This window comes from Akebia trifoliata, chromosome 1, assembly GCF_017979445.1.
Source record: "Akebia trifoliata isolate Shusen 1 chromosome 1, ASM1797944v1, whole genome shotgun sequence".
NCBI lineage: Eukaryota > Viridiplantae > Streptophyta > Magnoliopsida > Ranunculales > Lardizabalaceae > Akebia > Akebia trifoliata.
This window is the reverse complement of record NC_141375.1, coordinates 36352501-36367492: the sequence shown is the minus strand read 5'-3', so window position 1 is coordinate 36367492 and position 14992 is coordinate 36352501. Positions and strand designations below refer to the sequence as shown.

The 14992-nt window shown below is 34.3% G+C and overlaps 2 protein-coding genes across 2 annotated transcripts; both read left to right on the top strand.

Annotated features, from left to right (window-relative positions):
• The first annotated feature begins 2256 nt into the window (after positions 1-2256).
• Positions 2257-4878, top strand: LOC147412233 (cation/calcium exchanger 4-like). Its single transcript, XM_086457984.1, has 2 exons — positions 2257-2435; positions 2704-4878. Exons 1-2 carry the CDS (start codon positions 2392-2394, stop codon positions 4640-4642), a joined length of 1983 nt encoding a protein of 660 aa, XP_086314110.1. The 5' UTR covers positions 2257-2391; the 3' UTR covers positions 4643-4878.
• Positions 4879-10261: 5383 nt separating this feature from the next.
• On the top strand, positions 10262-14657 carry AGG3 (guanine nucleotide-binding protein subunit gamma). The gene is made up of 6 exons (XM_086457963.1): positions 10262-10371; positions 10574-11075; positions 12723-12775; positions 12986-13030; positions 13103-13147; positions 14160-14657. Exons 2-6 carry the CDS (start codon positions 10932-10934, stop codon positions 14278-14280), a joined length of 408 nt encoding a protein of 135 aa, XP_086314089.1. The 5' UTR covers positions 10262-10371; positions 10574-10931; the 3' UTR covers positions 14281-14657.
• The last annotated feature ends 335 nt before the right edge of the window (positions 14658-14992 follow it).

Below are 14992 nucleotides of genomic sequence, written 5' to 3'. Positions count from 1 at the left end.
CTTCAACGAAGTTTATTCCTTTGATGGCTTGAAGGAGGAGATGTTCATGTGGTATTTGCCAATGATTCTCCAACAATTAAATTAATAATAATAAAAAATTAAACAAGGAAGTTTAATAAGTTGATGAACAATAAAGTTGGAGCGAGTAAATTGACTATGTCTTAGTGAAATTGAGATGAGAAATCAGGTTCTAAATCCTCTCTCAACTTTTAAGAAAGATTTTTATAGTTGAATTTCGAAGGACAAGTGTCACCATATGATAGGTTCAGATCATATCTCTTAACTGGTGGTTGAGTTGGATGGAATTTTTTTAATCTGAATTTGGGAAAATATGTTCATACTTGAGTTCAATTAATAAGTGTCTCAATGTAATTAATATGGGGTTGATGAGATTTCATTGTATCTGGCCAAACCAAACAAAAAGCTCAGTCTGGACTAGACTCAAGGTTTTGTCTGGTTATATGAGGCTTGAATCGGCCGAAAAGAAGGAAGATTTGAGCTTTGAGCTCAAGGGTAGACTTACTTCTACTCAATCACATTCCTTTTTCCGAGCTGATTGGGTATGACCCTTCCAAAGAGGAGTTTCTGCCCTCATATTGACTTGACTTAGCACTCTTTTGACACAATTGAATAGATTGTATGATGAAATCTTAGGGAAAGATGTGGACGCATTTAGATTAATTGAAAACAAGACTTTAAACAACATTGAATTGAGGTACAAGATGCCTGACCTAATCTTTTTGGGATAAAAATATGTAAATTTTTTTTTTTTTTACCCGGTTCGACCAGACTTTTCCATTAGACAGGTTTGGTATGGACTAGAATTTTCAGGTCCGGCCCATTCATTGCCAACCTTGATTTGATTCTTTAGATTCAAGGCAAGGGATCTATAATAATAATAATAATAATATATTGTGCATTTATGTTAAGTACATTATGTTTTGCACCACACCAAATTCCAAAAAGGAAATTTATTAATGTCTTTATTTGGTTCGGTGAATTGTTTTTTAAGATAACAGTACGTTGGACAATAACAATATCAAACGTCAATAAGATGACAACAAATGAATGGAGAATTACAGCTTACCCAAAAAAAGCAGACTATTTTGATTTTAAAGGAGGTAAAAAAGGAAAAATGGGAACCTGCTGTCCAGGTTTATAGGTTTGTTGGTACACATGTGGCACTAACTTGTTGATGGTTGGAGCTTAGTTCAACTAACACTAATTGACTCTACAAGTATCAATTTTTTTTTTATAAATTAGGTATGATATCTTGGTAGATTTCCAAAATTTATTACAAAATATTCTTTATAAACCCCTCCCAGCTCGTTAGGAGGGGTTTATTTCATCTGTTGTTATTCAAGAAAGATTCACACTCGCTGGAAACGAATCTGGTCATTGTTTGTGGCATTTCAATTTGGGGGATAGAAGGACATAAGTTTGTTCTATGAAATGAAACTCAGGATTAGGAGGATTGACGCTTATGTTAGAAGGTGTGTTTGTTTAATTTTTGTGCGCAATATGTAACTATAGCTTTTGGTGTATTTGTAATATAAAGTTCATTAATAATTTTGAGGTACATATATGAATGACTCACGGTTGCCCTGTCCGTATATCAATTGAGAACTGTGTTTAATGCGAAGACTTAATTTACACACAATTATATGCTAGTTTGAATTATTATTTTTAAGTATATATTAATACAAATGGTTAAAATGCCCTCGTCTTCGTTATCTTTCTCCCCAATACAAGGTTTTTGCTAAGGTTGAAGACTATTTTGAAAATAAATATCAAGGATTGAACATGACAAAATTGTAAAAAGAAAAAAAAACAGAAGAAAAGGGTTTTTGTTATAAGTTGAAGACCTGGTAAGGAGTCCTATATTAAGTGTTGGATATTTTTTTATTCAAGAAATAATTTATAAACAAAAAATCAAATGATTGAAAATTATTCTTGGGATAAGTATCATGAGGATGGGGAAGAGCTAAGTAGAGGAGTCAATGTTTTCTCCCTTGTAGTTATGCTTCCCTCCCTTACTTTCACAAAACTGTAAATCATTTGCCTCGGGATACATGAGAAAAAGATTTATAATTCAACATTTATCGAGGCAAATAATCTACAGTTCTGTGAGGAGAAAAATATTATTCTGCAATTAATAACATTGACCCATTTGCCCCCACTCCCTCATCTCCTTCCCTTTTGCCCCCCATCTCTCAATTTGTTTTTTGAAGGTAAGATTTCTCTTTCTTTGTGACAAATTTTCTAAAGGTTCAATTTTTCCGACAAGTCATAATTTCTTTTAAAACACTCTAACATATAGAGGAATGTGTCAAAAAGTAAAATTTATTAAATTAATTAAAATCAATTTCCCCACAAGAGAGGGAGACGCGTATGTTCGGAAGCTTCATCTGTTCGTCTGCAATATATCCTCGCAGGTACCCTAATTCCTCTTCTTAAATCTCTTCATTTTGTAGGATTTCTCACTTTGAATTCCTCCTCTTTCCTTTATATCTTCTTAAATTTCTCTTGTGAATTTTTCGATTTCTCGGTCATAGTGGTTTGTTTCTCCAAATTGGAAACTAGGGTTTATATTTCACGAATTGAAACCCCAAGACTCTTATCTGTGAAAATTTGATTCTCCAATTCATGTATCTGTGAATAATCTAAGAATTTTCGTGTTGGATGAATGGAACAATTGATCAGTTTGAGACGCTTTCGATATCGTCGGATTTTCAATGCGTCATGTGCCCTAGTGTTGTTGTTCTTCTTCTACAATCGGGAAGATATTCTGAGGAATCCGTTCCTCAGGAAAGTCCCATCTGTTCTTCCTCTTCAATGGAGCTCGAGAGCCGATTTTTACAATCAGACTGATCATATAGAGGTGATTCATAGGCGAATTGTTGAAATCAGTTCCAATCGATCGAATCTTGATCAGGTTGTAGAAAATAGTTCGACAGAAGAAAATTCTACTGGGTGCACCGGATTATCCAAACACGAGGGTTTTGCTAACGAATGTGATTTCTTGAAAGCCCACCCATCATGCACGTCTGAAGGATTCTTTGATTACATAACATTTTTCTACTGCAGTTGCAAGAATTTTCATATACTTGGGTATGTAGTCTTCGGTATCTGGCTCGTGGCGTTGTTCTATCTATTAGGTAACACTGCCGCGGATTATTTCTGTTGTTCTTTGGAAAAGCTTGCAAATTTATTAAAACTGCCTCCAACGGTTTCGGGGGTTTCTCTCCTTCCATTAGGAAATGGAGCTCCTGATGTGTTTTCTAGTATAGCTTCTTTTGTGGGAACTGATGCAGGTGAGGTGGGTTTCAATAGTGTATTGGGTGGAGCTGTTTTTGTTACTTGTATTGTAGTTGGTACTGTTTCTCTATGTATAGCGGAGAAGAGGGCTCAGATTGATTATAGATGTTTTATCAGAGATATCAGTTTCTTTCTCTTCACTCTAGTGTCCCTTTTGTTGATTTTGATAATTGGTAAGGTTAGTACATGGGGAGCAATTGCATTTGTCTCGATTTATGTTATTTATGCCTTCTCAGTTGCCGCAAACGAGATTTTGAGGAAACATGCGAGGAGATTGAAATTTGATGGGATCACACCGTTGCTTCCTGTCAGAGGAAGCATGTTTTCTAATGGAAGCGAAGAGGATGAATCTATTTACAGCTCATTACTTGATGTGGACCCTCAGAATGATACACCACATCCCACAACTACGTTGCCTCAGTGGATGTGGGCTTCCAATGTAGCTATTTATTCGAATCAATCATTAAAGTTTAGTGAGGGAGAGAGCCAAAGGCCTTTGTGGGGTTGGATTGATGAGGACATGGAGAGTGACCGCTCATGGTTTTCCTTTTCTAAATTAGTTTCACTGTTGGGGATGCCCTTGTCACTCCCGAGAAACTTAACAATTCCAATGGTTGAAGAGGATCGATGGTCAAAAGGGTATGCTGTGGCCAGCGCTTCACTGGCACCTATACTTCTGGCATTCTTGTGGAACACCCAAGATAATGTGGGTTCTCAAAGTATAAAAGTTGCATACATTATAGGTGCTCTTATTGGTGCTACACTTGGTGGGCTTGCATTTCATTACTGTAGACCTGATCATCCACCACGTAGGTTCTTATTTCCATGGGTTTTTGGAGGGTTTGTGATGAGTATCGTCTGGTTCTATATCGTGGCTAATGAGCTTGTCGCTCTCTTGGTGGCAATAGGTGCTATTCTAGAAATTAACCCATCGATCCTTGGATTAACTGTACTGGCTTGGGGCAACTCGATGGGTGATTTGATGTCAAATGTTGCTTTGGCAATGAATGGTGGGGATGGAGTACAGATTGCCCTTTCGGGATGCTATGCCGGGCCCATGTTTAACACACTTGTTGGTTTGGGGATCTCAATGCTGCTTGGAGCCTGGTCAAACAGACCTGAATCATACTTGGTTCCAAAAGATAATAGCTTGTTTTATACAATGGGGTTTCTTATGTCAGGACTTATCTGGGCTCTTGTTGTTTTGCCTCGGAATGATATGCGCCCTAACAAGATGTTAGGAGTTGGCCTTATAACCCTTTACGTGATATTTCTCTCGTTTAGAATGAGTGGTGTAATGGGGATTATATCAATAGCTGGTTAAGTTGATGTTTAGGCTAATAATGTGAATGCCATGGTAGTTTATCTGGCAACATTATATGTACATAATAGGCAAAGGAGAATTGCTCTTTGATAGAAGTATTGTTTCTTTGATTGTTTGACATTTGTTTGAATCTTGTATTCTTTCTGTGCTTGAACCTGACTTTCCAGTCTTTATTTCTTGCTGCTTGGATTTACAGTCTTTATCCAGCATTGCAATTCCCATGGTGTTTTCTTATTTGAGAGTTTTAAATTAAACGTGGTATGTGTTTCTTTTTAAAGATTGTAGTTCATTTTTCAAATAGCAACTGTAAGTTGATGCGACTTATTTACAATTTGCATGTACAAGTTGCTAATTTTATTGTACGCAAACATGGATCAACACCTACAGTAAGCAACATTGGTATGCTACACTAGACTGATTTATACCAAATGATGCCCATTGTTGTGTTAAAGTAATAAAACTAAAAGCAAAATACTCTTCTTTTGACAGAAAAATATACAAATCTGTATCTATCTTTATATAAGATTCTTATATAAAACCAAAATCTATTGTATTAAGATGATTCTGATTCCTAACAATTCCGGTTAATTAGACACCTTGGTTATACTTGACACCCATTGACACCGATATAGCTAAACAATGTTAAATAATTAAAATAGGACAAGTGTCTTTTGGATAGGTTATGGTCTGAAAGTTGCATAAATTGGATTATCATTAGACCTCGTTCGCTTACTTTAATAGGTGGAACAGTTATGTGAAAATTGTGTGCCCTTTCCAATGTTTGAGTGTCTAAAATTGAGTTCAATAGCAATTCAATGGGAAAGATGTGCAACGCCTAAACCAAACTTTTTTCTAAGATGTGTGAAGACTTATTGGTGTATGCTATATTTAACAAACAAGCAAGTTGTATTAGAATTGCAACTTTTTAAATAAATTGCAGACGCAATCAATCCCTTATGATTGGGTCGATGTCCTATCATGTTCCTTGTTCGTTCTTGTCATCTGTAATGTGTTTAATGAGAGCTTTTGGGTTTGGTTTCAAGCACATATTAGATCATATTACTTCATACAAAGATGTTGTAAGGTATGATAATTGAGGTTTACAATTTCTATTGGTCATGTTATCCATGATAGATTCAATTCTCGGTCATAGATTGTTTTTCGCTTTTTAATATATGATTGTTGCGTAAATTGTTCCATTATAGGCTTAGGTAAGGTGTCAACAGGTTAGTTACGATTTGATAGAGCATATGACAATTGATTCAAAATAAAATTATATTACATATGTTGGTTCAAATTCTATGTCAATTCCAATTTCATTACTAAACCATTTGGTCCAATTACTATAATATCTTTCTGTATTGTAGAATTGGGTTTACATTAGAAATTCCGTCATTGGCACTTTCATTGGAGCCTCAATGACCCATGAATGTGTGGTTCACAAATCGGCTGGGGCTGATAATTTGAGAGAGTATTTTTATCATGAGCTGCTAATGTCACCCATGGGCCTTTAATGTAGCCTCTGCATCCTTATTTCAATGCCTCTTCATAAGTCTGCCATTTGATTGGATCAGAAATCCAAGCCATTCTGATCCAATAACCTAGGTTTCATCAAATCAAGGATCTGGGTTCGTTCTGGTGCGAAACCAATCTTTTAAGAATCCAATTTGATAACATGTGTGTTTTTTGAGGGTAACCATTTCCCAATCTGATAGGAATCCATTCCATTAACCAAATCTATAATTATCCATCATATTCTCTTCTATGAAATCAATGGGATTAAAACATTGAAAAGTGGCTTACATTTACATGCCCAAAAAGGATTCTTCGATTTTGAAATTTGGAAAATCAGACTCAAAAAGTATATTTCAAAATTTGAAATGGACGGATGGATTTGATTCCCGAAGGCCAAAGGAGATTTGATTTGGGTTAGTGTTAAGTTTAACAATTAATAAACAATTGGCCTTCCATCCACAAACACAAACCTCTCTTTTATGTACGAACATAAGACTGATGAATTGTCCACCTGAAAAGAATCCTATACAGAGATACAGATAGAAACTCTTGTTCACCAGAAATTTGTACTGATTCTATTTCTAGGAAACCTTTATCAAACGTCACTTGAGATTTTACCATTATTTTATATTATTGGGTGAATGAATTCCTTACCAAAAATTTCTTTGTTTTTAATTAGTTAAATAAGCTTTTCGTACAAGGGTTAATACGGTGATTCATGGTAAAATATATCTCGTTAAGTATATATCAACCGTTGGATTATTGTTTTGAATGACCTAATCATTCTATTAGAGGTACACCACTTTCGCTCACAAAAATCTTATTCTGAATATATATTTTTTTAAACAATTTTTTATTATTATTCTTAAAAAGAATATAATATTATAATTTAATATTGATGCTTATTGCAATTAGAAGATTACAATAATGTATTTATAGATAAACAAAAAATTACAAAGTATATTAGAAATCTTCTAAATAGAAGAGTTTAACACCTTAAATTTTTTTAATAATATTCATAACAATAGTGAGATAGAATTGTTAGCAAATTATGAGTACCACATGGGTCAATCGTATTGAAATTATGATTATCTTTTTTAAATTACACTTCAATTAATTAAAATTACAAAGTGGCATGTGGAAATGAACATGTTTCAAAAGAATTTATTTATAATTTAAAATATTGATTAAAGGATTTTTTTAATATTACATAGTAAATGATATGTTTATAATTTTAAAAATTAATCATCGTGATTATGGGATTATAGGATTGTAATTATTTTATTTTTAACTTAAATGACATTTGATTATATTAAATTTAAATTTGGAAGAGAGATTATTTTTTAAATCCAAATTTTGGTGTTGAAGTACTTCTACTCTATCTTCTCTCATTATAATAGTACCGATAAATTTATTTTCTTATAATTATTATTTAATAATAATAATAATATTTGAAAGAGAAATGTTTAGCAGACTTCAAGTTCGATTGTCCAAATGATCATCCATTAATTTGATGACACATTGACTCAAAAAAATCTATTTGTCAGTTGAAAAATTATATCCCGACATTCAATGGACAGCATCCAACACACGATTGATATGAGAAGATATTCGTATATAATCCCCCAGCCGATTGATTTATAGAGATTCATGTTGAACTTGTAGAATATTGTTAGTCCTTCTCAATGTTGGTGTAGAAATGAATTTCGATCAGATTTTAATATAATAAAAGAAGGAAAAAAAAAAAAAAAACCACTAAAACGGGGTCAAGCTTGAATTCTTGGGGTTTCATAAGAAGCTTAAAATGAATTGAGTTGGGGGCAGAATTAAATCCCAAAAATGGTTTAAATCAATCGAAAATTCATTTTAACTGGAAAATTTAGTATAAAAGAGAAAACGACAATGATTGGTAGTTCCTCAAATGGAACACAGGCTCACGTTAATGTGTCTCTCCTTGAGCTACTAACCTGCTCCCACAGCTTAACACGTCAGGATTGCTTTATTTGCCTTGGTACTTACAATGCGTGATGGGTCTTGTCTTTCTTGGGTGAGGTTTGTTGTCTCCATCAAGTATTACCTTGTGATCCGGACCTAAGGATGACCTTCTACCTATATTCATGGCAACACTGTCACTTTCGTACTATTTGTCTTTCATGTTTGATCTTCGTTATTAGGATCTGTTTGCTTCGCGCACTGTCCTTTCCCCATCTTTAACTTCGATAATCTACAGATTCCACTGTTTCGTCATGGTGAGAAATAACGCTCGGGTGTTGCACCCAACTTACTTTTCTCAATTTTCCTAATTAGATTGGACGGTTTGGATCCTTTAATAGTTTCCTACGTCTAGCAAGACTAAATTGTGCAAATTCATCTAGAGAGGTTTTATTTCCACACCAACTTTGCTAACTACACCCCAGATATATGTATGTGCTAATTCTTTAGTGATTTACATAAAAATTGCTTTACCAAAAAACCTAAAAATTGGTATGGCAATAAAATTTCTCTTCAAAAATTATAGTAAGGGAAATGATGCTGATTATGAGATCATCTTCATTTCTTTTCTTAACTCGAATTCTATTCTGAATTATTAAATCCCACTTAAATGTCATGTTATAACCTACCAAAGAATATCGTACTACTGTGGACCTAAGACATTATAGCTTCTTTCTTAATGAGTAATAGTACGAATAAAAATATTACCGTGAGATAAATGGCTAAGTTACTCATATGATTCCTAAGAACAGTGAATCCCTAGAAAATCTTCACTAAACGATCTCAAATCTACACTACTCCATATAGACCTTGTATTTCTCTTTCCATCTTAATTTGTGTATCCCAAAGATAATGATCTATGGTTCTATGCCCTTACCACACCAATCGAGTATTAATTGTGTAAAAAAATCAAGTCAAAAAATCACAACTCTAGTCTCAAAATGTATGGATTTCACAAAATATATTTTTAGAAGAATAATGCTGAAGTGACCTTAATATTGACCTCATTTCACATTTTTCTAATGTGGAGGTGCGCACAGAACCATAGATGCTTTTCACTCGTATCACCTCCACATCTTAAAAGTGTGAAACGAGGTCACTCCTCCATGACTCTTTTTAAAACACCAACGGAGGTATTTTGAACTCAAACTGAGTCAACATCTCAAAGGTGAATATGCGAGATGGTAAATGTGAATCATGCATCAAATTGACCTGTGTAAGATTTGAAATGCCAACAAATCCACCTTATAACAATTCAAAAAAATTGTATTTAAAACTATTGTGGTCTATGGATAAAAAAAAAAAAAAAAAAAACCTTCTTCTTGAAAACAAATATATCAATAATTTTGTAGTTAAAATGATTCAAAAACCAAACAATCTACTAGGTCCCAAAGTTAAGCATAGGTCTATAAAAGATAAAACCCACGGTTCGATTTTTTTTCCAATACTCAAACTAATTGTATGTTAATAGACCTATGTTACCTGGTTCACCGATTCAATTGGTTCAAATTCGGGTTTGGAGTTCGTGGTTCACCAATTTAAAACGAACCCAATTAGTACGAGTAAGTAGAGAAAACTTATTTTTGGGTTCGCTTTGATTTCTTAGTTCGATTCACTTGTGCATATATATAATTCAAGTATACATGTTATAAGTAGAATATTAAAAAATTCTAAATTATATATAAATAAATTAGTAAAATAATCTAAATTTTAAATACGATCAATGAAAAAACAAATCATATTAAAAGATAGTTGATTCATCCAACCAAATTGGTGGGTTGGCAAAATATCATTCTTTGATTCGTCAAACCCAATCAAAATTTGATAGATTCATGGTTCTCTTGATTTGAGGAACCTAGCATGAACACAAATTAGTTTGCTTGGCACCCGTTCGTGGTTTGGACTAGTAGAAACAAATTGGGTAACATAGAATCAAACCCACTTCACATTTATTGTTTTAGTAACTGCACCGTATTATCTACATTTCCTAAATCAAGAACCGATCACGCATGAATGATTAACATAATTAGTTAGTGTGTGAATGAGTGGTCGATGGACAAATCTTTATCCATCTGCAGCGTAGGGTATAGAGGCCGTGAGGGCATTTTCTGTCATTTTATCAACAAATTCAAATATTGAAGTGTGCAAAAAAAAAAAAAAAATTCCAAAACTGAAAAAATTACCATTTCTCTTTCTTCCATAATGGTCACGTGCGGTCTGAGGTACGACGACGTTCTTTTCGCCTCTCCTCTGCAAACCATCACGACACAGACAGAGAGAGCTTCAACTTCTATTATCTTTCTCTTTCTCAATATATATATATATATATATTTGTATGCTAAATATATATATCTGTTAATGGCGTTGTACGGACAACTAGAGTGAGGTTTATTAACTCGAGGTGTCAACTTTTTTTTTTGACAGGTGGAGGCGCGCGTAGAAACAACAAAGCGTCGATATATCGCGTCGAAGCGTACAATGATGGTGATGAGAGATTAGAGGTTGGGTTTCCTTTTTTGCGGCCGTGAATCGCGTTTAAATCATCATTTAATGCTTTCATAGCTTTCTGCTTTTGCTTCTGTCGCTGTTTCAGAGTTTCAGAACTGTCACATTTTCAGAAAATAATTACTCCTCTCTTCTCTCTCTCTCTCTCTCTCTCTCAGAGAGGTCTCATCCATTCGTGAACCGTAGTTTCTGTTTTTTATCTTTTAATCTGTCTGTTTGTATCATTTATCGCTCGCTACCGGTGATTCGCCATAGTTTCCGGCGATTTCTGCGATCCATGGCTGCTTTGAAGTACTCATCTTCTGCACCTTCATTGACGTTGCCTAGCCCTAGGTCTCCGCCGAAGTATCCGGATTTGTCTGGGAAGCGTCGGGAACTGTTGAAGGTTCAGATTTTGGAGAGGGAGATTGGATATCTGGAGGTAAGTTTAGATCCCCCTCCTTTTTTTTTTTTTTTTGTCTTTCTCGGAGATCGATCGTATTCCGTTTTTGGTTAATTTTTATTTGCTTAATTGGTGGAAAGTTGAGGTTTTTATAGTGTTTGGTTGGAGAGAGTGAGTTTTTTAGTGTTTCCGAGAGAGAGAGAGAGAGAGAAATTGATTTTAAAATCTCCAGTAACAGTGAGAAAGAATTAAAAATCAGGAACAGTAGTAGACCTCGATTTGTAAAGAAACTTCCATTTTTAAGTTAATTAGCTATTTTTCAAGATAACATAAATGATAATCCCTTTTTACTAGAAACATTAATTAGAACGTAGGATTAACGCTTAGAGCAGTTGAAATCCAATTTGAACTTCTGATTCATTTTGCGATCCTTCATGTCTTCTCTAATTATTCATTAATTAGACCATCACTTGTTCAACTTAAACAGATGCCATCTTCATTGATGTTAAATATCCAGACAACAATTTTACCTAATTTGTCTGTGAGAAATGGAAGAAGTTCATCAAGATTCATCTTTTTTAGATTTAACCATGGAAGGACCTACATCATATGCTAATTCGTTAGCTGGGTATGGAATTATTTGAAAATTTTCTCTTTAACTCCTAGTGTTGAATTATTCTGCAGAGGCAAAAAAATTCTTTTTTTTAGGGGAAAATTAAACTTGAATGTGGCTCTGCTTAAAGTTTATTTACCAGATAATTTGTGAAATAGATATCTAGGACACAAACTCTTGTTAAATTGATACTCAGAGATTAGGGTGTTAGGAAACAAGAATTATGCATATAGTTCCAAATTTTAGTACTTGAAGCAAGACAGGGTGGAGACGTCCTTTGTGTTTTACTACTAGATGGCCCCATCTAGGAGATCTTCTTGGTCACCATAGTTGAGTCTAGGCACACAATTTGTTCTTCTTCTTCTGGATAAGTGAAATAGAATTTAGCCTGTAATAGGTGTTGGATGTGAAACTTTATTTGAAAATCTCAGTGAATAGAAATATCTCTAACAATGCTTTAGATAGACTCTCAGACTTCTAATTTGATCCTAAATCGTATTACCTCTCCTTATCTATCTACCTAAAATAACAAATTTCTAAAAATAGTTTAAAAAAATTTAAATCAACTGAAAATTTCCAATTGAACTTATAATACTTAGTAATGACCTTCTAAAAGAGACCTGGGCTAAGAAGCCTGCAAAAATACTTCAAAAGAAACTAAAATGGGATTTACTTGATCTTTAGATTATTAACCCCTTGAGTTGCAATATATGAATTAACAGAGTGGGGTCACACGTGGGTGCTTATGCAGGATTAGGCTAGTTTTGGATTTACAAAACTTGGGAATGTTGATGTCCTCATCTCATTATTATCATAGAAGCTTTATCCCAAAGATTTGGGTATTTAGTTCCTCATCTACATTCCAAATTTTCATCAATTTTACTTTGATATTCCAAATGTTTAAGAGGGTCCCTGATCCACGCCTGTAACAACATTTCTTTTAAATTGCCATGTTCCATTATAGATATTGTGTGTGATGCGATAGTTAATTGGAAATAATGCTAAATACTTGTTACTCTGTTTAACTTTTTGTGGGAACTGGCAAAATCTTATGTTGAATTTCGCTCAAACAGGAGGAATTAAAATCGTGTGAAGGCCTTCAACTTGCTTCTAGAAGCTGCAAAGAGTATGCTTCGCTCTTTTATTGCTTTTTACAATTACAGCATCTAGTTTCCCCTACTTGACTCTTGGAAGGAATCGATTCATGCTTCTAAGCACTTTCTGTTCTGCTTTCTGAGTATACACAAATTCCTTATTCATCTTTGTTTTTTTTTTTTTGAAAGGTTATCTGGGAGTATTTATTCATCTCAATTGACAAAATATGATAATTTTGCAGGGTTGATGATTTTGTGGTGGCAAACCAAGATCCATTAATACCTACGTATGTTTTTAAGTTCATGACTTTGTAAGTTTATAATGCAATCAAATATTCATCATTTTCTCTTTGAAGCAGAAAGCAGAAGATTCGTAGATCCTATCGCTTCTGGAAATGGCTCCGGTACTTTTTTCAACCCTTGTTTTTTCTGTTTCCTTTATTTTGAATAACTATGGTTACCCATGACATCATAGAATTACACTGTGCATGCATACACAAATATTCTCTTTAAATAACAAAATTTGAGGTATTATGTATTATGATGGAACATAAATTTCTCATATAAACTGCAAGAACCCCCATTTTACCTATCAAAAAATAATAATAATAATAAGATTTTTGGCATATCCTTACTATTTGTTCATGCTACTCATTCTGCTGATTAAGATCATACATTTTTAGTGAACATGGCAATAATATATATTCCAATGGTCTTATAAATGCCTCTAAACTTTTCCCACTCTGATTTAATGCAATATTTTCTTGAATTCTACGTCAAGTTGTCATTCTTTCCATATGAAGTGCTATACTCCATCAGAATCACAACACAATGATCCAAACCAAATTTGTAGGCCAGGCCTAAGGAAGGTCAAATGGTTCATCCAAGTCATGTAGGATTTTTTTTGTAGTGAAGATTCTTAGATAGAAAAACTCCAGTATGTTAGCATTATTAACAGATCCTCATGCACTCAAATGGTGCACTATGTACTGATAACCAATGTCTATACTATGCATATGAAACAAGTAGAGCAAGCTTCCAACACAAGAGTGGACTATGTACTGATGACCAATTAGAATATTAGATTATGACCAAAGTGATCGATGTCTATACTTTGAGCCAGGTAATCACTAGTGATTAACATCATCTTGGACCACACAGGCTCAACTTCATGATTTGACCATTGTCACGTTACATGTGACATGTCCAAGAGAAAATGATGCATTCATATTGAATTCTTCAGCTTCAATAGTTGCCCTTGTGCTTGCAACTTTGTGTCAATTTCATTTGGAGGGTATAATGTATGCTATTCTGTCTTTCCATTTTTTACTTGATCCATGACCTGATCAAAACCAGTACTTGAGAGAGAACATGGTAAACCTTCCCACATAACACAAAAATTCATTTGGTGAGCAGTGGAAAGTCATGTTTCAACTTGTCGTGGGTTTGCTGCTTCAGTGGCTGTTCACTTCATCTAGAAAGAATTAACTGCTGCTCTTTGAAGAATTGGTGGTGTTTCCACTGGCCTCCCTGCTAGGCTGCCGACACTGCCACAGCTGCTGTTGTTTCCACTTGCGCTTCCGATGCTGCTGCTGCTGCTGCTTGAATAAAACATCATGCCTAAAGTGTTGTGATCTTCAAGTACCATCATGTCCAGATTGTCCTAGCTGCACATGTACATGGTCTTGCCCTAAATGTACAAATACATGCCACCCTTGCTCCTCCAAGTGTACAAATTGCTCCTCCAATTGTACAAAAACCTGTTGTAACCCTTGTTGTCTATTTTGTTAGCAAGTTCATCCACTCCTAATATGCTTCTTGGTTCTTCAACATGCCGTATCATTATATGGAAGCAATATATATATAATTTTTTCTGCATATTTGTAATAGGTTTACACTGTATATGTTGGATGAGTGCAAGTTTTAAAATCTTGTTTTGATATATGTTTCGATGTAAGGCGAAAAATCAAAATGCTTTCGACCAAAATATTCCAAGACAATTTGAAACATTCTAAGACAATCTGATACATACATTCAATGTTTTGGAGTCGATGTATTATTCTAGTCTCCTACAAAACCAGATTGTCCCATAGAAACATTTTGAACCTGAACGTAACTTTAAACCATGGATAGGTGTACCCCTCATCTTGTGCAACTTCAGCAGTTGAAAAGAGGTTTAAAGGTTTCATTACAGCCAGAACCTATAGCAAGCCGAGATTGAGAAGCCCATATTTACCATTAATAAACTT